This window comes from Calliopsis andreniformis, chromosome 7 (assembly GCF_051401765.1).
Source record: "Calliopsis andreniformis isolate RMS-2024a chromosome 7, iyCalAndr_principal, whole genome shotgun sequence".
Taxonomy (NCBI): domain Eukaryota; kingdom Metazoa; phylum Arthropoda; class Insecta; order Hymenoptera; family Andrenidae; genus Calliopsis; species Calliopsis andreniformis.
This window is the reverse complement of record NC_135068.1, coordinates 10446667-10470533: the sequence shown is the minus strand read 5'-3', so window position 1 is coordinate 10470533 and position 23867 is coordinate 10446667. Positions and strand designations below refer to the sequence as shown.

General features: G+C 34.6%; 5 protein-coding genes across 9 annotated transcripts; 2 read left to right on the top strand and 3 right to left on the bottom strand.

Annotated features, from left to right (window-relative positions):
* Nucleotides 1-18: 18 nt before the first annotated feature.
* On the bottom strand, nucleotides 19-3067 carry LOC143181945 (ubiquitin domain-containing protein UBFD1). Of its 3 annotated transcripts, XM_076382689.1 has the most exons (7): nucleotides 2831-3066; nucleotides 2017-2388; nucleotides 1759-1949; nucleotides 1487-1675; nucleotides 1187-1395; nucleotides 474-727; nucleotides 19-400 (listed from the first exon to the last, which is right to left on the bottom strand). In XM_076382689.1, exons 1-5 carry the CDS (start codon nucleotides 2841-2843, stop codon nucleotides 1285-1287), a joined length of 876 nt encoding a protein of 291 aa, XP_076238804.1. In that variant the 5' UTR covers nucleotides 2844-3066; the 3' UTR covers nucleotides 19-400; nucleotides 474-727; nucleotides 1187-1284. The 3 variants fall into 3 exon arrangements, with proteins under 3 accessions (XP_076238804.1, XP_076238802.1, XP_076238805.1); XM_076382687.1 differs by having other exon boundaries at nucleotides 19-727; XM_076382690.1 differs by lacking the exons at nucleotides 19-400; nucleotides 474-727 and adding an exon at nucleotides 847-1120 and having other exon boundaries at nucleotides 2831-3067.
* A 687-nt stretch (nucleotides 3068-3754) lies between these two features.
* Pig-z (phosphatidylinositol glycan anchor biosynthesis class Z) lies at nucleotides 3755-6752 on the top strand. Of its 2 annotated transcripts, XM_076382102.1 has the most exons (5): nucleotides 3755-3958; nucleotides 4060-4254; nucleotides 4341-4741; nucleotides 4995-5533; nucleotides 5605-6752. In XM_076382102.1, the coding sequence occupies exons 2-5, from the start codon at nucleotides 4077-4079 to the stop codon at nucleotides 6512-6514; spliced, it is 2028 nt and encodes a 675-aa protein (XP_076238217.1). In that variant the 5' UTR covers nucleotides 3755-3958; nucleotides 4060-4076; the 3' UTR covers nucleotides 6515-6752. The 2 variants fall into 2 exon arrangements, with proteins under 2 accessions (XP_076238217.1, XP_076238216.1); XM_076382101.1 differs by having other exon boundaries at nucleotides 3755-4254.
* Nucleotides 6753-7107: 355 nt separating this feature from the next.
* Nucleotides 7108-13294, bottom strand: Hdac6 (histone deacetylase 6). Of its 2 annotated transcripts, XM_076382099.1 has the most exons (19): nucleotides 13040-13294; nucleotides 12482-12655; nucleotides 11985-12407; nucleotides 11802-11899; nucleotides 11540-11713; nucleotides 11279-11471; nucleotides 11122-11181; nucleotides 10815-10904; nucleotides 10632-10738; nucleotides 10411-10554; nucleotides 10235-10341; nucleotides 10004-10173; nucleotides 9592-9932; nucleotides 9039-9234; nucleotides 8829-8958; nucleotides 7964-8554; nucleotides 7723-7889; nucleotides 7365-7652; nucleotides 7108-7283 (listed from the first exon to the last, which is right to left on the bottom strand). In XM_076382099.1, the coding sequence occupies exons 1-19, from the start codon at nucleotides 13040-13042 to the stop codon at nucleotides 7206-7208; spliced, it is 3534 nt and encodes a 1177-aa protein (XP_076238214.1). In that variant the 5' UTR covers nucleotides 13043-13294; the 3' UTR covers nucleotides 7108-7205. The 2 variants fall into 2 exon arrangements, with proteins under 2 accessions (XP_076238214.1, XP_076238215.1); XM_076382100.1 differs by lacking the exon at nucleotides 13040-13294 and having other exon boundaries at nucleotides 12512-12515.
* Nucleotides 13295-16732: 3438 nt separating this feature from the next.
* On the top strand, nucleotides 16733-19618 carry Eco (Establishment of cohesion). Its single transcript, XM_076381798.1, has 5 exons — nucleotides 16733-18372; nucleotides 18669-18891; nucleotides 18960-19133; nucleotides 19208-19413; nucleotides 19488-19618. Exons 1-5 carry the CDS (start codon nucleotides 16733-16735, stop codon nucleotides 19609-19611), a joined length of 2367 nt encoding a protein of 788 aa, XP_076237913.1. The 3' UTR covers nucleotides 19612-19618.
* A 16-nt stretch (nucleotides 19619-19634) lies between these two features.
* Nucleotides 19635-23432, bottom strand: LOC143181471 (putative ATP-dependent RNA helicase DDX43). The gene is made up of 11 exons (XM_076381862.1): nucleotides 23356-23432; nucleotides 23011-23260; nucleotides 22730-22933; nucleotides 22390-22608; nucleotides 22189-22315; nucleotides 21944-22109; nucleotides 21627-21869; nucleotides 21401-21548; nucleotides 20945-21186; nucleotides 20610-20772; nucleotides 19635-20401 (listed from the first exon to the last, which is right to left on the bottom strand). Exons 2-11 carry the CDS (start codon nucleotides 23236-23238, stop codon nucleotides 20273-20275), a joined length of 1869 nt encoding a protein of 622 aa, XP_076237977.1. The 5' UTR covers nucleotides 23239-23260; nucleotides 23356-23432; the 3' UTR covers nucleotides 19635-20272.
* Between the last annotated feature and the right edge of the window lie 435 nt (nucleotides 23433-23867).

The window sequence follows — 23867 nt, the reverse complement described above, 5'->3', positions numbered from 1 at the left end:
ACTGTGGGACACAGCAGAGAAATAATAAAATTGTTTATTTTATCAAATCACATAACATGATGTACAAGTCTTATTTAAATGGGCATTGAAATAGATTTCTTAAAATGTGCAAATCGCAAATTGTTAATTTCATGTAGATTCGCAAATTCTTATAATGATTTTAGACACGATTCTGTTACAGTAAAAAATCTAATGTACAGCGATTATAATGCTAAGTTATGCAATATTGATTTGCTTATGCTCGTCGAGATACGATGTGTTTATGTTCATGATTCTAAAGAAATGCTTTCCTCTGATATTTTGTTTCTCATATAGGCCAATGTAAATGTATCTAACTTAATAAATTCGTTGCTTTATGATTGAACAGTGTAGGATCACACCAAAGTGTATCGTGTTTTTTCTGCAAAATGCAGGTCACATTTGTTGATGGCCATACAACTTATTGCAGCTTGATTTATGTTTACAATTCTTACCTCTTTTAGTCTCTGTTTAAATGAAATACGCGATTCCAAATAAACTTTTGCTTAAAGCGTAAAATTTAGAAGAGCCCTTTCAATGTTAAATAATAAATTATATTTATCACAATAAAATTGAAAACAGAGTGTCTGAGTATTTGAATAATAACTTATTCTTTAATATCATTATATGTGGTAAAAAGATGAATTATTTCTCGACGAACTTCAAAAGATTGTAAATGCAACATCATAACTTCTTTCTTCATTTCCTCCTATAAATGTAATTTTACAAAAATTTCACATTTATAAAGGATTATACGTTCCTATTTAAATAAACGGAAAAGGTAAAGTTCTTTAAGTCTGTTCGTTCGAACTTATCACAATTTTAGTGAATGATCGTAACAAGACGTTTTCAATGTAAATGTATTTTTTATGAGTTAAAAAACTTATTGTATTTACAAATCTTATATACCATATAATTCACAAAAATTAATATTACAATTACAGAATAATCTGAATGTATCAAAAATGTTCAACAGTCCAGAAGTGACAATATTGTATAAATATTTGAAAACATTCTCTAACCAGAAAATGTGCTCTCAGTACCAAATGTATCAATTTTATAAACTTCTTTTCATTAGAATTGTAAATTATCTAAAAGTTTTCTTAACAGAATACTTTTTATTAGGACACATCAATTATAATCCAACGCAAAATAAGTTATTACTTACTGTTAAAAATGTGTGACTAGCACAGTCGTGTTTGTATCAATGCTTACACCTGATTACACTTTGCTTTCGAAGAAATAGAAAGTTTCATTAATGATTGATCAGAAGTAGCACCATTTGCCAAGAATAGCGTCTTTTATAGCCGATATGTATTGTGCGGGAACCCAATATATCCAGTACCTCGAGGCTTCTGTCGTGCCTAGTTGTATACCCTATAATTTTCAAAAATATATTACCGAAATATACACGAACTGTAAAAATATTTTAATAATACTCCATTAACTTCAATATAAGAATACAAACCATAATATGATACTCTGGATGATCGTGTATAGGTTCACTGTGCACACTTTTGATTGAATTCATAGGTATCTTGTCTGTCCTCTCTTTCGTACCGATCCAAAGCTGGTCCTGCTCTAACTTAAACGTTAATCTAACTTTGCCACCATACTTATTTAGCATACCAGCTAATGGAAATTCAGGTAGAGGCTCCTGATTTGAATTTAATTTATTAATCATTCACTATTACTGATCGTTTTGAATTACTAAATCAACTACCCAAGTGATAGTCGTACCTTGCTATCTAATATACCAGGCATTACATCGTCTGGCATACCTTTGTCTAAGACCTTCCTATGCATTTTTTGCTGCGACAATGGTTCTTTACTTGTGGCAGAAGCAGCTTCATCCGAGAGATCCTGTTCTGTTGGTACTGTCATAGCTAATACATCCTTTAATTTTGACCCTACTACCATGACTTTGGCACCTGAAATATGTAATTAATTATGGATTATCATATGTTTCTGCTGTGGTAGACATAGTTAGCCAACTACCTTTTGTAACTCCCAAACTTCTGAGCGTCTGATCATCTTTGGCTAATCCTTTAATCATAATTTTCTGCATGGCTTGCGGCACTGATATGATATTCAGAAGATGTGCTTTCAATTCTGCCACAGTGCCATCCAGTGGAAAATTGACATTAATCCGTTGTTTGTTATAAATTACTTTAAAGTCTATGTTCTCTCTAGGTGGATCTTGCGAGGTAGTTGGAACATCATCTGCTGGCCTTGTATTATGATCCTCTTGTTTTGGAACGGAATCATTCGTTTCTACGGATGAGTTTTCATTAGAACTTGTGTTTGTTACTAGTTCAGAACAGGGAGTAGAATTACAGCAGTTGTCGTTGCTTTCACTCTTCGCTGCATCTGGAAAATCAAATAACTTAGTTTCCATATTTAAGTTACAAGTTTCTAAATAGATACTAGTTTCTTGAGAGGGATGAATTTTTTCGCAATGCTGGGATAAAAATCTAAGATTAATCAAGGTTATGTTAATAATGAGACATTCCTAAGAAACCTATGATTCCTGCATGAAATCTATAGAATCTATTATTTCATGACATTCGAAATTAGTTGCTGATCAGATGTAGGAGAAAAAATGATCGAAGTCGATCATTGTTTTTACGAAATTAAATCAACATATACAAGAACTGTTGCGATATTTCATGACAGGATTATTCCAAGAGGCGCATATTTGTTAAACGTAAAATAACTGCAACCAAATGCGAGAAGTAAGAAGAAGAAACGTTTATTAATCGGCAATTAACCGAAAAAAGCATGAAAAATCGTTACGATTTCGTGTACGTACCGACGTACTCCATGATGAACTGTATTTCATTGACCAATCAAAACTGTTGCAGGATGCGTTGCAATTCCTGCCATTCGTACTTGCAGCGATCTTCGGAATGACTTTCAAATTTTCAAAAATGTTCTAGAAACATAAAACGTGAGTCTTGCTTTTATCGAAACGCGAGGAAACCAAAAAACGACGAAATTAGTCGAGGGCTTCCTTTGACATTCTTGTGTCAACGCTGATCGTTTATGAATAATTTATATTGTTTCTCTATAGCTAGGAAATTGTTGCATCGCAGAAGTGTATCTTGTTACTGACGATCAAATTTATGTATTGAATATTGAGAATAATTTTGTAAGATTGTCTTAAATCTTAACCCTTTAAGACTGGCAGTTCTAATGAGTCTTTATCATTTTCGTGTCGTTATCTACGTTATCGATTTGGTCTGAAACAGTGTGAAAGAAGTTTCAAACGTGGCCAGGGAACAGCAATTATTATTGATAGCACTGATATTTATTTATTAAAATGGTTCAATTTCGTTTCAGAGTACCAAAAATTACTGATTAAATATTCGATTTTGCTAAATATTTCGAATTTTATATTATTCTCCTCATTACGATTTGTTACAAAGTAACGTCAGCCAATCAGATTACGGATAGAAACCAATATGGCGTCAATATAACCTCTCAAGCAAGCTAAACTTTACAAATGCATAACTTTTTAACTGATGAATTTCTAAACTTAAAAGTAGTATTTTTGGATTCTGTTACTATTGAATGATAAAGAAATTTAATAATTTCTTCTATCCTAACCTAGTCTTTATCTAATAGGATAGGTAAGATAGGTATCCTAACCTATCTTAACCTAAGCTTCGTTCACATCAGTCGAGTTAATTGATTTTGGGTATAGACATGAAATCATAATAAGTATTTAGAAATGGAGCCTAATTAAAGATTGCTCCACGAAAGTATATGTACTTAACTTTCGATATTTTGTACATTTTTACATCTTATATACATTTTATTTATTGAAAATAACAATGGCGTTGAGTGAAGCTTCTGTGCCGTAACATGGGATTGTTTTAGGGTTAAGTGTATCAATTTTATAGCGAAGTAAATAACATAACCTTTCATTTAAAATGCAGTGAGTTCTCTCCTGTAATTCTAAATATTAAAAAACTCCACAAAATGACCAATAGAGAAAAGTTCTGTCAATGTTCCTAACCTCTCTGAATTGTTTCAAAGAGTAAACACGTGCGAAAATGCACTCCAAAAATGAGTATCGTAGATCGATAGACGAATACAGACCAGCTATACCAATAAGGAGAAAAATAGGCATATATTGGTTCCTGGCTGGTTTAAGAATTATTTTAACGCTAATTCCGCAAACGGGATACATTCATCCTGATGAATATTTTCAGTCCATTGAAGTTATATCTGGTGAGTCAGAGTTACATGTCAAGAATTTTTACTCTTTTAATTTACGAGGAATCAATAGAACATCTTAGGAACCTTTACTCTTGCAGGAGATCATTTTGATATCGACATTAACAAACCATGGGAATATAATTCCACATTTCCTATAAGGACTGTTTTCATACCGCAAATGACAGTTGGTGTACCATATTCAATTCTAAAGAGGCTTTCACAGTATATGATTTTTTACTTTGGCATACCATTAAAGACACCATACTTTCTTCTATTATTTCCACGGTTGTTAATATGTGGTTTATCGTTTGTGTCTGACTACTGCCTATACAAAATATGTTATATGTATGGGCAGAATTACAAAATAAGACTGATTACTTATGCCAGTTCTTATGTTATGCTTGTTTATGGAACTCGAACTTTATCCAACACTATTGAGTTGATATTAACAGCTCTGATGTTATATTATGCATCATATTGCATGGCATATTCAGAAAAGGTATAATCTTGGTGTAGCAGTAGTTAACTCTTTGCACTCTAGTGGTGCAGTCCTGAAGTCAACATGATGAAGGCAAAATTCAAAAAATCTTTGAGTGCAAAGGGTTAAAATGTGTGGAGGTACTGGTGTTTTGCCCTGAAATTCACTCAGCTTTAGAGAAATTTCATTTCCATTGTGCTACATACTTTTAAAATACACCAGCACCTCTGAATTTTGATATTGCAGATATTGCCAATGTCACTTATTGTTTCAGGTAGTTATCCAAAGTGACTATCTTTCAGATAAATACAATAAAGCAAGAAATGGAGTAGAAAGAGTAAAATACTATAAACTTAAAGCTTCTTTGCCTGCACACTCCTTGAATCATTGTTTCAAAATTGCAACAATTACTGTGATCGGCTTATTCAACAGACCAACATTCATAGCATTTGCCTTTGCCCCTATTTTCTTTTGGCTGCAAAGAGGTCTAGGTTCAAAAAGTGTAGGTTTCGGAGACTTCCACATTCGAATAATCACTTTTGTTGCATGTGGGATACCTGCCACTGTCTTCTTCATTCTAGTCGACAGTTTCTATTTCGGCTATTTGACAATGGCTGAAATAGGTAATCTCGATGTTAGCATAAATAATTTTGTGGTGACCCCACTTAATTTTCTCAAATACAATGCCAACACTAAAAACCTACAGAGCCATGGTCTGCATCCCCATTACTTGCATTTTCTAGTCAATGTACCTCTTTTGTTTAATGTTCTCGGAGTGATCGGCCTCCTCACAGTTGGAAAAATGTTACATAGGTGAATAATTTATCATTCTGTTACTATAAGACACGACAGTATAAAATTGGTAACCAGAGAATTATTTACAGTGGTTTAAAAGCACAATGGTTGGAGTTACCACGTATACAAAGCGTAGTTGGCCTAATGACTGCATCTTTTGTTGCGCCAATTGCTCTACTATCAATATTCCCTCATCAGGAGCCTCGATTTATAATACCAATATTATTGCCTCTAGTTTTCTTGTATGCGCCAAATATGACTCAAACATCAGGAGTTGATACAGTTTCACAGATCGCTAAAAATAATGCACACGCTAATGTTTATGCAACAAAAAATCGATTCACTAGACTTCAAGTGATTTGGATCGTCTGTAATATTGTACTGACGATTTTTTATGGATTTGCTCACCAGGGAGGAGTCCTAGCATTAACATCTCGTGTAGCAACAGAGTTAAAGGCAAAACCTGATCTTACGCATCTACATTTATTTACTTCTCACACTTACGCAATACCAACAGCACTGTTACATTTAAGGAACACTAAAAGAACGTACGTAAGCAGTGGAAATCACAAATATAAGTTAGTTAAAGACTTTCATCTGTACGAGCAAGGTTCAAGACCTATAAAGGACGTGTGTAAAATTATCGCCTTAAAACTTGGAGAATGTGAGCATAAATATGTAACGAAAAGCATTCCATATAGATTATATTATGCTCTTCCTGCAACAGACATGGAAGAATTTATTTCGATCAAAAATAGTACGAATTTATTTAATTATCATGTTGTAAATAGATTCTATCCGCACGTCACGGTTGAGAAATTGCCATTCTCGCAAATTACTAACAATGTTTATCATTTAACGAACATCGATGCCTTTTCAGTACAACCATTTATCGAAACTATGGATAGTCTAGTCAAAGCTTTTCATCAGTTTGAATTACTGTTAATTCAAATACGAGGTTCAGTACCTAATAAACAGAAAAATATATACGCGTTATGAGAAAAAACAAAGCATTAATTTATTTATTATCAGTTTATTAGTATAATTATTACGTTTATTACATTAACAAAATAAGAAATCATAAAAATACTACAAGATTCTTGTCTTTATACTATTTAAAACTTTTGAGATCTTCAAAATAAAAATTATAATTGTGTATACTATACATACGAGCAAAATATGCTTTTATAAAAAAAATTGAATAAAATCTATTGTATCTAAAAATATATGCTTGCGATATAAATAGTTTTGTAAAATTGAATTCATTTATGGTCACTGTATTTCGATCTACATTTTCATTTCTAATGTAGTTTAGCTCTTTTTTCCAATTTAGCGGTGTAATAATTATCCTACATAGAAAAATAGATTACTTAAATTCACTATTTTTAGTTTAGTAAAATACGCTATTAATAAACGAAAATATTGTGTACAATTGAAGTTAATTTACAAGTTTGATTACTTGAGTAGGATTTATACAATTAATATTTGTTATTTACTCATTGAGAAACGATTTTTCTTCAAATTCTGTTTACACCTATTGCTCGTCGCAAACTCAGCAATTTACTCTAAACCTAAAATAAGTAAATAACATATACAGAAAGCAAGACTTTTGATTTATAAATCATTTACAGCTACTCAAAGATACATAAATATAACGTTAAGGAAAATTTTATTAATACATATTTGCACTTCAGTTGTCAGTGTACGTCCACGGCAATTCTTCGTTAAACTTACTCTGGTGCGCGGCATTGCGTGCAGCATACAATCGCTGGAAATGAATAACATTCAAAGACCAACTTCTACCAAAGATAAAAAGGTACTAAAAATCTCTGCCGAAGTTACAACTTACTGGATTGTCTATGTACGCTTCGCATCTGTAACACCATACAGACAGATCACTGAAGCTCAGTGCCAGAGGATGCTCACTTTCCTCGGCATGCAAAACGCCGTGCTGATTGACGCTACGTGCACAGTGGACAGTGTAGCACTCTAAGCAAGTCCAGTTCTCCACGTTGCTGCCGCATTCTGTGCATGGTACGTGCACATCGATCCCAGAGTCTGGCACGTCTTTCACGTTATCTAAATGTGGACAGTCCCGAAGGGGTACCACAGCAAACATTTCTCCATCCACCAATGCCTACGAAATTAAACAGAATTTTTCATGTGTATTCATTCAGCACTGTAGGTCTCGTGAATGCAAGCATTACTTGTAGATTCTGCGAAAGGTAGTCGTATAGATTCATATTGGTACTCTCTTGAGCAGCTGCTCCTTCAGCTTGCTCGCCACTACTGCCAGGGGCAGAGTTGCTCACATTTTTCTCAGAGAACCCTTTCTTGTCTTGCTGGTTCACGCATTCCTTTGCACACTCCGAGACTGGAATATTTATTATTCATTTATAAATAACGTTTTTTGTTATTTTATGTACAGGAAGATATTCAATATTTTACCTTTATTGTTAGGAGCAGAATTATCGGTGTCCTGCATGTTCAATTTTTTGTTCGCCTTTGCAACTGTCTTTAGAGTATCGTGGCAGGACAGGTTCCTTATTTTGATATTTTCCACTTCGTTTTGTAACTTGAAAATTTCCTCGTCCGTCACGGAATTCAAGCAGCTTTTGTCAATCGAGAGATTCAGCTCCAACTTCTCGCTCTCGATCTCTTCCAGCGCTATCTTAGATTCCGAACGTTTCGACAGCTCTTTAGCGTTTTTCACGTGCTCGTTTGTTTTCGCGTGCGGCACTTTGGCCTTGGGAAGCACGTTCTCCTTCGGCAGGGACATGTTGAACATCAAATTCGGCCAGTATCGCTTCTGCGTCTTCAGAACGTTGTTTATACTGTGGATCGCGCTCGTGCAGGGTATTTGGCCGCCCTCTAGCATCGGCAAAGGGTCGCCGAGTAGTGTTTTCGTGCAGATAGCCATCGCGTGGGAGATCGAATTGATGTTGTAGCCTCCTTCGAGACTCAGTACAACGCGACCATTGGCTAGTGAAGACAGCCAGTGAGTTAAGTGTCCGTACAGTTCTGGTGTCACGAGGCAGCCTAGAGCATGGAAATTAAAAAAGTAATTTTGTTTTACGACAATAGAGAATATACAGGGTGAGCCACGCTACTGTATCACCTAAATTTTCTTGTAAACTATTTATTACATGCAGAAATGCTTCAAACGAAAGCTGTTTGGTATCGACAAGAGCATACTAGAGAGGAGCTTACTCCTAATACCAAGCAACTGTCATTTGAAATATTTCTTCATACAACAAATAGTTTACAAGATAATTCAGGTTGCGTGACTCATCCTGTGTTTGAGAAACTGTACCTCCAAGAGGGTCACCAATACAAGCATCAAACCCTGCAGAAACTAGAATCAGTTCTGGATTAAACTGATAAGCAATGGGCATCACTACTTGCTGAAATGCTGCTATGTACTCTGCATCACCCATTCCTTTCTATATATAAATAAAATATGTTAGCGACTTTGTTCCACTCGTGCTAGTAATAATTAGACTTGCAGATTCGCAGAACTAACTTTATTCCATGGTACGTTGACGGTGAAACCTTCTCCAAGCCCAGAGCCAACGTAATTATAATTAGCTCGTTTAGAATTAGGGAAGAAGCTGCCATTATCGTGACGGTGTACAGACATGTATAGAACCTTTGGGTCTTCCTCGAAAATGGACTGAGTTCCATTGCCATGATGCACATCCCAATCTACTATTAATACTCTGCAAATTGAAGAGGATTTTTACTAGAGGTGTATAGGGTGTTCTCAAACATGTTGGGCATTTTTTTAGGTTAGACTGCATAGGGTGTGGTACCTTCTTCAAAGCTTCTTACTGTGTGCCTTATTCAAGGGATGTGGAGTATCCCTAGGCCTAGTAGGACCTTAAAGAAGATAGCATACCATGCAAGAAATGGGCCAATACTGTATGCAATACAAAATAGCATGTAACTAAAGATTTATGCATTTGAATTTTTTTTATCGTCTATGCATGTAAAACCCACCCCCTCCAAAAATGTCCCACATATTTGGAACCACCTTGTATACTTCAAGCAGGTAATACAATGAATTTAGAAATTACCTTTTCACGTGATGGAACTCCATGGCGTATTTAGCTGCTATGGCAACGTTATTAAATATGCAGAAACCACATGGTGTATCATCTCCTGCATGGTGTCCTGGAGGCCTCACGATGGCGACACCCGATTGACTGTCTCCATTTAACACGCTATCGACGACTTGCAGTAACGATCCAGCGGAGACACAGGCACTTGCCCAAGTTTCGGGATGCAAATAAATCGAATTAAACGTCGCTGACAGCTTCTGTAGGTCCTTAGGTTTCAAGTTCTCTGTATCCTTTATACTATCTACGTAATCCTTCGCGTGAACTAGTAATAATTCTTCCATTGTTGCACTTCGTCCCTTTAGAATTATTTAACTTTATTTAAAAACTTGAAATGCAGTAGCTTATTTTTGGTAACACATTAACCTACCTCCTGTACATAACATCGATCGAGTATATCGTGTTCTTGGAGCTTTCTATAAATGGCGTTAATTCGATGTGGTTTCTCTGGATGGCTGCCGTCAGATATATCGCAATGCTTTAGCATCCTATCGTCATAGACAACGCACACCTTATTTGGTGCTGTAGATAAATTAGTAACTGCAAAGTGATCATATTTAGACGTTTCTTGCACAGCAGGAATACTGAATTCAAAACTTACACTGTATTATTGCGTTCAATTGCTTCTCCAAAAGCTCGAGTACTTCCTTGCTCTGAACTGGATAACAATTTCGAGTTTGGTATACTTCTGGCCTGATTTCATCCCCTCTGCAATAATAAAGAGCGATATATTTGCATGTAATTGAAGCCTCAGTAGCCTCAGAAAAAATATCTTACTTAAATATAACTAATGGCAAATGATGATCAATATTTTCTCCTCTATTATTCGTCGAGCTATTAATACTGTAGGTTTCCTGGTACTGGTAGCATTTCCAGTACCGTCTGTGAGCATATATCGCGTTCAGAATTGTGTCTCGTATACTGAAAAGATTGTGAGAAGTTTTGTAAGAAGTTTTTGGATCCTTCAGATTACTTTTTCAGTAGATTCTCAAGCTCACCTTAGCGAAGGTAATTCGAGATTGTTCAGCATAGGGCATGGGTCGCCTAGTAAAGTGCGCAGTGTCAACGCTGCGCTTTCAGCTAACGATTGCAAGCAATAACCACCCTATAATGACAATTAATTTATCCAGGAAGATCAGCGAATATGTTTCTTATTTAATAAGTACTGAAATTTCTACTACCTCCAGTATAACAGCAACTTTTCCAGATGCCAGGCTTAGTAACGATGATAGTAAATGAGCATAGCATGGAGGAGTGATCAGCATCTCGCCCTTCAGATAGTAAAGAACGAGGTTTAGATTCAACTATATATTATTTAGGAGCAATTAATTAATAAAGAAACACGCGAACTTAATGTACAACAAAAAACAACGTTAACCTTTTCATCGCCAATTGCGGAGTCAAATCCAGCCGAAATAATGACAAAATCTGGATTAAACTATAATAGGATAAAAAAAATGTATTATTATGTATCATTTATTGGTTTACCTCTGGACAGCCCAAGGCTGCGTCATAACCAGCTGACACTATTATGAGATCTGGTTGAAACTACAATGATTAAAATTTGCGTGTTATGAGTACGATATGTGTTATAATTTTTATTCTGCTAATTTAGTAAGTTGAATCGTCACAACACGCGAATTACCTCGTATGCCATTGGTAGTAGAACTTGCTGGAATATGGCTAAATAATCGGAATTCGTCATACCAGTTTTATTGAGTGGTATATTGAAATTATATCCTTCTCCTAAATTATCTCCAACAAAATGGAAATTAGATTCCCTCAAATTTGGCCAGAATTCACCATTTTCGTAACGATGAATGGAGAAATAAACTACCCTATAAAACATTTACAATCGATTATTCTAAAAGTACTCTAAATGAATTATAAAAGCTGTGATGGATACCTTGGATCATCGTAGAACATTTGCTGAGTGGCTTGTCCATGATGCACATCCCAATCGATAATTAGAATTTTGTTAGCCAAATTATTATTTAAAACCTTTTCTGCAGCAATTGCAACATTATTGAAGAAACAATATCCGCAATACTCTGATTTCATTGCGTGATGTCCAGGAGGTCTAAAAAAGCAAATATTAAAAATCATGTAACGTTTGTAACATAACAAACACTTTTTTTATTGGTAAATGAATCATAAAGTGATATTACCTTATAATAGCCATTCCATTTTGAACTTCTCCCTTACAAATGCTTTCCACTAAGTTTATTGTTGAGCCCACAGCTAACAGGGACAATTTGTAGGTAGACTAAAGCAATTTGAAATAATTTAGTATTAAAATTCGACGATTCAAAATTACTATCTCATTTCATAATTGATAAATATTCACATACAGGATGCACATATATTGCATCATATTTAGCAGACAGTAATTCTAAATTGTCTGCATTCGTACATCCATCAGTGGCCTTCAAAATATCAATCTGCTTTTGGCTGTGCTTTGTGAGTATTTCATTTTCTGTGGCCAGCCTTGGAGCAATTACCTTGCACCTATCTACTAAACCTAGCTCTTCACATCTCTGCAAAACCCTAGTCAGTCTTGCAGGGCATTCTGGATAATTTGGATCCCAAAGACACTCGTGCTCTGCCATTGATCGATCAAACACAAGACCAGTCTCCTTTCTTTTCATGTTGTATGCGTCTATAGCTTTCTGATATATATCACGTACAAAAGTATTGTTGGATTCCTTTCTCTGTAACATCTTCTGTTGTGCTGCTTCACGCTTGGCTGCTATCAGAGCAGCAGATGGACGGACCTAGTTAAAAGAAAAAAGAACAAGCTTTAAACTTGCTTACTTTAACAACAGTTTGCTGAAGAATTTGTAGTTACATTGGCAGCTTTGGCAGACTTTTTGCCAACCTTTCTGGACGTCATGGACATATTATTTCTGATACTTTTATTATCGACCTCTTTCGAATTTTCTATAGCCTTTATCAGCTGGATCTCACTATCTGCTAATTGTTTAGCAGCAGCGAATAAATTTCCACTTATCACGGAATCAGACTACAAACAAAATAACATAGAATTAACTTCTTTGTTAGTGGTACTTAAGCCAAGGCAGCTCTTCTTGCAAATAGCTTAATTACCAGTTAAATTATCACTGTAGATAAGCTACCGTAAACACAAAACCAAAGTGTTTCCAAACTCATAACTTGAACTAATGCTTCTGTTTCAAATCACTACTTTTCACTACTTTATTAGTATATAACTGCAATAATATAGTATTGTTTTTGTTTCAATAATGAAAGTCATTATAATGTAAGCCTGATGACAAGTGATACGTGGGAGAGACATGTCCTTGTATAGAAGTCAGTACCCCTTCCACAAATGCGTTATCTTGCAAGAAGAATGCTCTTATGAAACACAAAAAATGCGATGCATTCTCACCATTTGTATTTAATGAGTGATCTTCAGAATTCTCACTGCCAAGCCTCTCGATGATTCAGTTTCATGAATGGGTCATACTTCCTGAGAAATATCAGAGATTCTGGATCAAAGAAAGGAGGCCTCTCAGTTACGAAAATGCAGCTAACTCTCGTTCATTTTCTACTTCCAATTTTGTTCTGATGCCACTGCGACGAGGGGCAGACAGTGGCTGCAGACTACGAATAAAGACACAGTAATGTCATGAGTGAATTGAAAAAGGAATAACGATTTCCGCGACTGTCAACGATTATGCAAATGCAGAATTGAAAGAAAACCTCGCCGCGCTGCTACAAATTCGTGCGTTACCATTTTCATGTCGCGTCCTGCGTTATCGATTGAGGTTAAGAGAGGTTAGGACCATAGAATAGCGAATAACGCAGACAGAAGAAACTTTTGATGGATCCATAAATAATCGAGGGACTCGTTTTAGGGTCTTAGAGGCAGCATTGCAATTTTGAATTGAATTTTATTTCTACAGTTATGATTTTCAGATTTGCAAATTTTAGAATTTTGGGTCGACAAATTCCATTCCACTTTGAGAATAAATTTGAACTTCTCAAAATAAACTGGGTATGGAATTAATGAATATTACAAAGTTTCAAACACTTCAATTTTTAATACTTTCATTTTGTACATTTCTGCATATTTATTTGCATGAGAATGATCGTTGGAAGTTCAATCAAACTTGTACTTTTACGTAGGATTGCAGAAGATCGTCAATTAATTCCCAATGTATAGTACAAATTCTCCATACCTAAAAATCGTTAATAACTAATTAATCACGAGGAAAACTCACGCAGAAACTATCCTTGAATGTAGCTGAGGGCTTCAGCTTTAATATGCAACCAAAAAATATCATAAATTAATCCTCTGTAATTAGTAATTAATAAAAAACCTCGCATCCGTATTGTACAATAGCATCTTACATATTCCACACGCCTGAAAAATCATTAATAACTAATTAATCATGAGGAAAACTCGCGCAAAAACAATCCTTGAATGTAGCTGAGGGTCTCAGCTTCAATATTCAACCATAAAAGTGCATAAATAATAAAGTAATTAGCTGTTTTTTCTATTATTCACAAGCTACGTCAATTTTAAAGAATTTCTATCTCTCTCTCACTCTAAAGGATATGCTTTCCTTGTCTAGCAGCGACCTCTGTCATCATTCTATGTTCCTATTAAGAATCTGGAAAGTAATAGGATAACAGAAATCAAAGTTAGTGGCAGATATTCTATCCTTGACTCAATGCAGGTCCTCTCTCTCTAGTGCTACCCAGCGACCTCTACGATCATTCTATGTTCCTATTAAGAATCTTCAAAGTAGCAGGGTAATAGAAATTAAAGTTAGTGGCACAGGGTGTTCAAATTCCCGCCACTTAAAGAACCATGAATAATTAATGAATTCCGAAGGAAACACGAGCGAAAGTTGTTCTTGAATGTAGCTAAAGGTCTCAGCTGTGATCTACAACCCTAAAACATCACGAATTAATTCCCAGTAATTAATAATTAATTAAAAAACCTGCGTCGGCACCATATAGTAGTAACCTAAAAATTCCCCGTATCAAAGAATCATTAATAACTGATTAACTACGAGGAAAACTCGCGCAAAAATCATCCTTGAATGTAGTTGAGGGTCTTAGATTCAATATGCAACTATAAAAGTGTATAAATAATATTGCAATTAAGTGTTTTTCTATTATTTATGAGCTTCGTCAAATTAAAAAAAATACAGTAGCGTCATGCAAATCACCCATATCTAAAGAATCATTAACCATTAACTAATCACGCGGAGAATTTAAACAAAACGTACCCTTGAATGTGACTAAAGTCTCATCTCAGGTCTACAACCCAAAAAGATCATGAATTAATTCTCAGTAATTAGTAATTCATTAAAAATCTAGCGCTTACTATATATTTTATAGACTACGCCGTTTTACAAACGTCCCATATTTAAAGAATCATTAATAACTAATTAATTACGTACAGAATTCAGTCAAAACCTATCCTTGAATATAGCTGAGGATCTCAGCTTCAATATGCAGCCATAAAAGTGCACAAATAATACCGCAATTAATTGTTTTTTCTATTATTTACAAGTCTTGTCAATTTTATGAAATTACTATCTCTCTCTCACTCTAAAAGGTTAGCTATCCTTGTCTAGCAGCGACCTCTATTATCATTCTATGTTCCTATTAAGAATATTCAAAGTAGCAGGGTAATAGAAATCAAAGTTAGTGGCAGATATTCTATCCTTGTTGCACAGTTATCCCTCTCTCTCTGGCGTTACCCAGTGACCTCTACTATCATACTATGTTCCTATTAAGAATCTTCGAAGTAGCAGGGTAATAGAAATCAAAGTTAGTGGCAGATATTCTTTCTTCGTTACACAGTTATTCCTTTCTCTCTCTGGCGTTACTCAGAGACTTCTAACATCATTCTATGTTCCTATTACAAATGTATAAATCAACAGGATAATAGAAATCAAAGTTAGTGGCAGCTATCTATCCTTATTCCTTATCCTACAGTACATATTCTTTCTCTCTTTCTAGCAATATTCCAAATACCTGGTGATATCTCTTAATTGATACAATGAGATCACACTTCATTGCCTTTATACTACTTTATTTTTAATATTTTTTACGTAAAAATCTGTTATTTATTTATATGTACATATATAATAATGATTTGAGAAGTCGTGAATTCTCTATTTATGAATTACTGTAATAACTTTTGCTAGTAATAGTTGACTAGCAATTCTACGCCATTATGTTGTAACACTCGCTCATCAGATAAGTGTTAAATCAATGTTACTCTCAGCATTGATGATCCTCGAACGAATAATAAATGAATAAATTAAGGAATAAATAATGTTTTCTCTCCCTTCTCCTTTTCTTTATTCAAGCCACCGCCGCTAGGTGGTTATAGGTTATAGCTCCTTCACGCAGGGTTTGAAATCATCTGTTACGTTCCTCGTGGCCAAATTTAAAGCGCGAAAACAGAGCAAGTGGATGGAAAGTTTTTCGACGGTTTCTGGATTCTCTCGTGGTTGTTATGCGATTTTGTTTACTTCTTCTTTAATTGCATCATACATTATTTACCTCTATCGTGTCTGTGATCATCGATTCGACACGAGAATGGAAGCGTAGAAAACACGTTTCGAAAGATTTGAAAAATTGAAAGCAACGAACTACTGGGAAAATATTTTCGTACCTACCGATTTGCATGATTTGCTTTTTTAATATTACTTTAGGTTAGTTTTTTCGTTCATTATCTTCCAAAAGTCTTCCTACACTCTTTTTCATTCATAATAATTTACTGAAGCTTCTGAATATACTATTTTTCATTCAAATATATTTTGTTCAATGACAACATGCACCATTGCGTTGTACAATAACACGTGAATACTTTTTTATTTACCTTATGACTTAAATAGAGTCTAAATATATTAAAAATATTTGTACAGATTAATACTTACGCAATGTGCTCCACTTTACAAAATTTTATTGTGGAATTTTATCATAAATTATGAATGATTACGTTTTTAAGGCTAATACAGACTGGAACTGTAATCTTCTTTAACTATTTCTTACAATTCCAATGTATTCTCCATTTAATTTTATATTAATTTCCAGAATATTTGTAACGAGAAACATGTCTGTGGATACGATGCAAGGGGATTTTTTACAAACCCCTAAAGTCCAGAAATGCTTATTTGGTTCTGGAGGAAGTTCAAGTAGAAAGAAGTCCCGCAGAGTTTACAAGAATATAAAAATAAGCGACAGTTTGTCTGAAGAGGAGTCAGACTTGGGTCACATGTCTCCTCTAGCATTGACCGATCAGAGTCCAAGTAGCCAAGACAGCTCCCCAAGAAATTCAATAAGTTCACCTTGCACAACTCCAAAAACATCTTCGCTGTTCAATATACATTTATCTTGGAAGCAGATGTCACAGAGTGTACGCAGGAAGAATGTAAATGACTATGTTCTTTGCAATAGCGTATTAAAGAAATCATCTCAAGATAACAGACTTTCAGAGCAACAGAATACATTGTCAGGGTCATCCAAATCTTCTAGAAGTACTCCTTTAAGAAATTCTTGTCTTTACACACCAGAGAAGTCACAAATGTGTGTATCCACAGATGAAATAATGCAGAGAACGCCTGAAAGACAGTTCGGCAAAGAATTACAGAATAATGGCACAGAAACTCCGAAAAGAAGTAAAAACCTTGAGCAGAAATTGACTACACCATTGACTTCAGAAAACAAGCTGGCTATTTTACCAAAATTACATAGAAGAAAGTCGTTCGGTACGTTCGAAGCAATCCCAGATTCTCCTGAGAGGAAAGAGAGTGCATTAAAACGACACGCGCTCGAAGAACTAGAGAACACTGCCAAATTAATGAAAACAAACGAAAACTGTTCGGTTCCTAAAGCCAGAGCAGCTTTGTTTCAAGACAAAATCCAGGAAACAAACTTGAAAAACTTCACGTTAAGCACTAAGAGTTTTTATAGCAATTCTGATGAGAAGAAGAAGAACTATAGATTTTTTTATGAACTACCAGAACAGAAGCACGAAAGAAAAAGCTTGGCAGGGTACACAATCCACAGCAGAAGGCACATAAGAAGAAATTCACTGAGAGGAATAAATGCTGGAGTGTCTCATGGAATTAAGAAACCAAAACCGAAAGCTCATTCGAGGAATAATGTACAGATGGAGCAAACTTCTCCAGAAATAGAGAGATCTCCTTCCCCAGAATTCGACCTTACCAAGCGTTTCTTTAAACTTAAAAGAGCATTGAAGAGAAACGCTTCAGGCACAGTAACCATCAGTAAGAATGTTAAACTGAAAGTTGCAGAGAATGGCGAGCTTACATTGAGCAATGAGCATGCTCGTAAGAAACAACATTACAAACAAGCTAAGCCAGTGGACATTTCTTTCGACACTACTGATTTGACTGTGGATGAGCCTGAAATGGAAGCTACAATAGAACAGAACAATGTTGCTAACATATTGAAGGTTTTGGAAGATGATTGGGCAGATGATGACTATGATATAATGGAGGTATTGACTAACAAAAATATTAATGACATTCCTCCACTGGCGCCTACTGCGCTGGAAGATGTTACTATGTTGCCAGTGAATGAAATGGATGATATGAACATCACAGATATTAGCACATCATTGATTTTTAAGAATATTTCTTTAGATGACAATGAGAACACTGTCAAAGAAGATAAGCCGAAGTATTATCCAATATTTAGTAAAGGGTATTCTGCTGATAAACCAGTTGAGTAAGTTCTGTTTATTCATTTAAGAATAAATAAAGGATAGCTAATCTTGGGCCGAAAAATTGTCGATATTTGGGGTGCTGTAACTCTGTAAAAAAAAATGGTACAGCCACTGTACCCATGGTACTCTACTTTCACAGCCTTGCTCTTTAAAATGAGCCTAGGCTCACAGCTGCATGATTTTTTTTTCACAAAGTTACAGGAACTTAAAGACAGACAATTTTTACCGAAATTAGTGATCCCTTAATTTTGCTGTAAAGTGCATAAAGAGTACAAATTTAATCTACTTCCTGTTTCAGCGATGTTAGTAAAAAGCCAATGCAAGGCAAAAAAGAGAGTACAAATTGGCAGTTATCTGTGAAACGAAATGGTGATGAGAATCAGTGTCAACTAGATGCAGGGCAAAAGAATTTTGGAGCGACACAGTGCACAGAATGTGGTATCGTATACCAAATAGGAGACCCAGAGGACGAAAACGCTCACCTGAATTATCATAATCACAGAAAAAGTTTAAAATTCTTTGTACGTAATTAATTAATCCACAAAAAGTATAATTAATGTACTGGTCTTTTCATAATTGGAAATTACAGGGCTGGAAAACAGAACGTGTAATCATGGAAGATCCCATCACATCAAGTCGAATAATTTTGGTAGAGCCAGATGATCCTAAGCAGTATTGGAACAAAGTAACAGAGGTTTTGGCATACGTGGACAGGGATTTAGGACTGGCTGACACTAGTACTTCAGAATATGAAAATAAAAAGGTTTCACCTGTTTTATTCGTATCTTGTTTTACTTTTTCCATGCATATGATTGTTCTAATATTATTTATTTCTAGGTGTATTTGTACATAAGGGATAAAACTATTATAGGAGTTCTAGTTGCAGAACATATAACTACAGCTTATCGCATGATTCCCGAATTGTTAGAATTAAATTGTTGCACAGCTGAAAGTACTCCAGCAAAATGTGGAATTAATGTTGTGTGGACTGACATGAACCATCGTCGTCAAGGGATAGCTACCAAACTAGTTGACATACTGAGGTAAATATTTATTGCTACGAAATGTGTAGCAACTATTTTCTTATATTTATTATAATTTTTTTCAATCATTTCAGATCTCAATTTTATTATGGCTATATAATGTCAATGGATGATATTGCGTTTTCGATTCCAACAGTAAGCGGAAAAGTGTTCGCGGAGAAATACACAAAGACTCGAAATTTTAAAGTCTACAGTTAAAATTTTGGCCTGTTTAATAAAGAATCAAAATTGTATAATAGTAATAGCATTCATTATTTTCTTGTAAAAATAATATCAGAATGCTATTTATTAAACTAGAACGTTTTATAATTATTGATTGTTAGACTTATTTATTTGTTCTGTTTTACGAAATTGTTCATTATTCAGGCAGCCTGCTATCTCAGCTTCATTAAAAATGCAACTCATCGCTTTAAAGTCATTATTTTTTTACATTTTTTGTTCATCCATGTTTCAATAGTTACAGACGTTATTTAAAACTGTTACTTTTAAATAATAATGTTACTGCTTTATTTGCGATAACAATAGAATCAGTTTCTTAAATGTCTTTAAGTTTTGTTTTGAACTGTACAATTTTAATTTTAAGGAATGAATTTTTGCATAATTAATACTGGAATGAAGATACATACGATTGTTCACAGTTCATTAAAAACAAATGTAACGCACATTCAACGTGTTTAATGTTTTTCCATTATTGTACACAACATTCGACTCACATATGTATAAACGCAAAGCCTCTTAATGTAAAAAAATACGAATACAATATTTTTGTAATACTTTCTAATGGAGGAAATTAAGACTGTGAATAATATAATACGAGGTACACGGAGGAACTAATCGATGGTAGTATACTTTTAATTAATTACCATCTCCTGCCCCTTCTATTCGAGAAATCACCCCTGTCTAGTCGTTCATACTGTTTCTCCTGTGCTCGTTTCTCTTTCCATGCACCGTATCTATCAGCCATCTGATATAACTCTGTAGGAATTTCCTGGAAAAAAAAGTTTGAGAGAAAATTAGTGTGATAGATTTGAAGAAAAGGTCAAAAGGTTTTTCTCTTTTTAATGTCTGAGATTTCATAAATGATAACAAATTTTTTGACACCTCTCTCACGCTGGTTTTTATGGCTTAAATAATTAACATTTTTTTATGAAATTTTTATAGAAAGAAAATTCTTTTTAGTCTAAGCAGTGACTCACTTGATTGGCTTCCTCTAAAATATTAATCAGTTCTTTGGCAAGAGACCAATCTCTTCTCGTCATGAACGTTATGCTCTCTCCAGTGCGCCCAGCGCGACCAGTACGACCAACTCGATGAACATACTCTTCTATGTCTCTTGGGAAATCGAAATTCAACACGTGCCTAAAAAAACTTCCTTTGTAAAACTATATAAAATTATTAAGAATAGATTTCTCGAGACTTTGGAACCTCGAAGCCCCTCAAAACCCTAAAAAGAGGACTCGAAACCTTGTATTTTTTTGTAATTCTCCTGAAAAGTGCATAAATAAAATCTGAAATATAAAACTGAACGTACGTGATGTCTTCAATATCGATTCCTCGGCTGGCAACATCTGTTGCAAGTAGTATTTGAACCTCTCCAGTTTTCAAATCTTCCAGTGCCTGTTCTCTGTCAACTTGTTCTCTGCCTCCGTGAATGCTTTGGCAATTTACACCTTGCAAAGCTAAATCACTTGCCACGTCGTCCACTTTGGACTTTTTTCCAAAGAATACTATCACTTTATCCTTGGGCCCCATTTGACGGAAGAAGTCGTACATCTGTTGGAATAACATTACTTAATGCAGATGCGATTGTATTCTTTTTTTGCGTTTGAAAGTCGCATCAACTCGGTTTTTAGCGACTCTGAACTATTTTAGACCTTAATTTTTTGTTTCTTTGGAAACTTTCTCTTTGAGAAAATTGTCTTTTAGCAGTGATTTAATTTGAAAAGAATTTTGATAATTATTGAAAAATACTTTTTGCGATATTAACCATACTCAATTTTTCCTCTTCGTCAATTATGTAAATTTTTTGCACTACTGTGTGCACAGTAGCCAAATCAAGAGATCCAACAAATATTTGAATTGGATTTTTCATATACGACTGAGCCAAACGTCTAACACCTTGAGGCCAAGTAGCACTAAACCAATAATATAGTTATTGTAATTTTGAGAGACATTGTTTTAATATCCATTAAAAAAAATGTGTTTTATTGTACCTTGTCATTACTGTCTGTCTGTCTGGTCTTACATCTAACAAAGTCTTCCTAATTTGTGGTTCGAAACCCATGTCAAGCATTCTGTCAGCTTCGTCTAGCACGAGATATGTGACTGAAGACACGTTTAAAATATTTGCTTCGACGAGATCGTTAAGTCTTCCAGGAGTCGCTATAACTATTTCCAGGCCTTTGAGTACGAGGTTCACTTGTTCTTTGCGACTCCCACCTCCATACACGCATACTCTTTAATAGAATATATTTTTTTTCAGTAGATATATATTAAATAACAAAAAAGTTAAACTGATAACACTACTCACGCTTTTATTCCATGGTAGGAATATTTATTCACTTCTTTTTCTATCTGCAATGCCAGCTCCCTAGTTGGAGCCATGACAAGAACATTGGGACCATTTCTTTCTGATCTAGGAGTTACTTGACCCTCAATGTGAATCAGTGCAGGCAGCAAAAATGCTAGAGTTTTTCCTAACACATAGCAATGACGAAAAAATTGTACTCATGTGGAGAATTGGTTTGTGATAATGTTAAAAATTTTACAATCTACCTGTCCCTGTCTGCGCGATTCCAATGAGATCTTTTCCGCTAAGAAGAACAGGCCATGCTTGACACTGTATAGGACTTGGTTTTATGAATCCTTGCTTCCTTATTTCTTCAAGTATCTCAGGGTAACCCTAATTGATAATTCATAAGTGTTTATTGAAGTTACATGTCCTGTTTTGTTTTATATTACATTTTTTTCACTTACTTCAAAAGCTTGTTCAAATGTCTCAATAGGATTAGGAATATGAAACTCTTCTGTGTGTTCCTCTTTTTCATCAAACATATATTTGACTTCTATATTGTTATTCATTTTCCTGATATTAGCAACCTGTTCCTTTGTCATGTTAGCGACTGATGGGTGTTCTTTGTAAAAGTTCTTCACAATGGGAGCAGCTTTCGACCATTTCTCAGTGCGAAAATCATCCTAATGTGTAACAGAGTTTAAAAAACAATTGTCAGATTTATTTAAAATAGTGGACAATTTTGGAGGCCTTATACTAAATACTGAACTCTAAAAAAATGATTTTCAGTTTCTATATGCTTACACACTGCTTGCTGGCTTGTGACCAATCAAATGCATTAAAATCAACCTCTGGTTCATCTTCCCTTCTAATCTGCTCTACTGGTTTCGGTGGCATATAATGTGAATCCTGTACCAACTCCTCTATCATCTGTTTAACTTGTTCTTGAGCTTCTGCCGAGCCACTTATGATTACAGCAGTAGTATCACCTGCTGATGTTCTGTCGACCTATAGCAAAACAATTTTAAATGGAAATATCATAAAAAATTATACTCTATTAAGTTAAATTATTAATACTACGTTACATTAATTCTTGTGCTGGATTTTTCTTGTAGTTCTCTGATGGTAGAGCCACCCTTGCCAATTAGTTTCCCCACTTTGCCTGAATCGATATGCAGAACTATTTTCTCTGAATTATCATTGTAGCTCTCATTCTGTCCTCTATTAGAATAATTGTTCCTTCGATTTCTATCATTCTGTCTTGGACCTCTATTGTAGCTCCCAAAGTTTGAGGAATTTCGCCAATTTTCCATCTTAGAAAAAGGTAATTTCTATCTGGAACATATAATTGATGTTTTTAATATCTGAATTTATTCTTTATCCGCGAATAAGTACCCCGAAGAACATAAATCTACGTTATGTTTCTGTACCTTTCAACACGTGCTCTCGTTGACATTGGCAAGTTCAACAAATCGCTACTACAGGAACAGAGAAAGCTTCGTAAACAAAAATTTGAAATTTGACTCTTTTCGTGTGAAAGCATGTTCCCTACTTAGAACTAGAGGGCTACGATCTCAAGATAATTTTTATCAGTATCTGAATAATAATAGACTTTTTTTCATTTAAATAACGAGTAAAGTATTATTACAATAATTTAATAATTCAACACAAAAACAGAGAAAATTGTTTTGAGGTAATTTTCTAATTTCTAATGCAAATAAATTATTATTATACATAAAATAAAATAAGTTACTAGCATAGATGGCAGCACTAGTTAGGCTGAGGAAAATTTATCCCTAGTAATTTAAAAACAACTAGATTAAGTATTATAAAGCTCATGGTGGTTTTTAATAATTATAGCTTCTTCAATTGTAAGCTTGTCTATCTTTCAAATCTTGGATCATATTTAAAAATAAAGTTAATCATGCGATGACAATCCTAC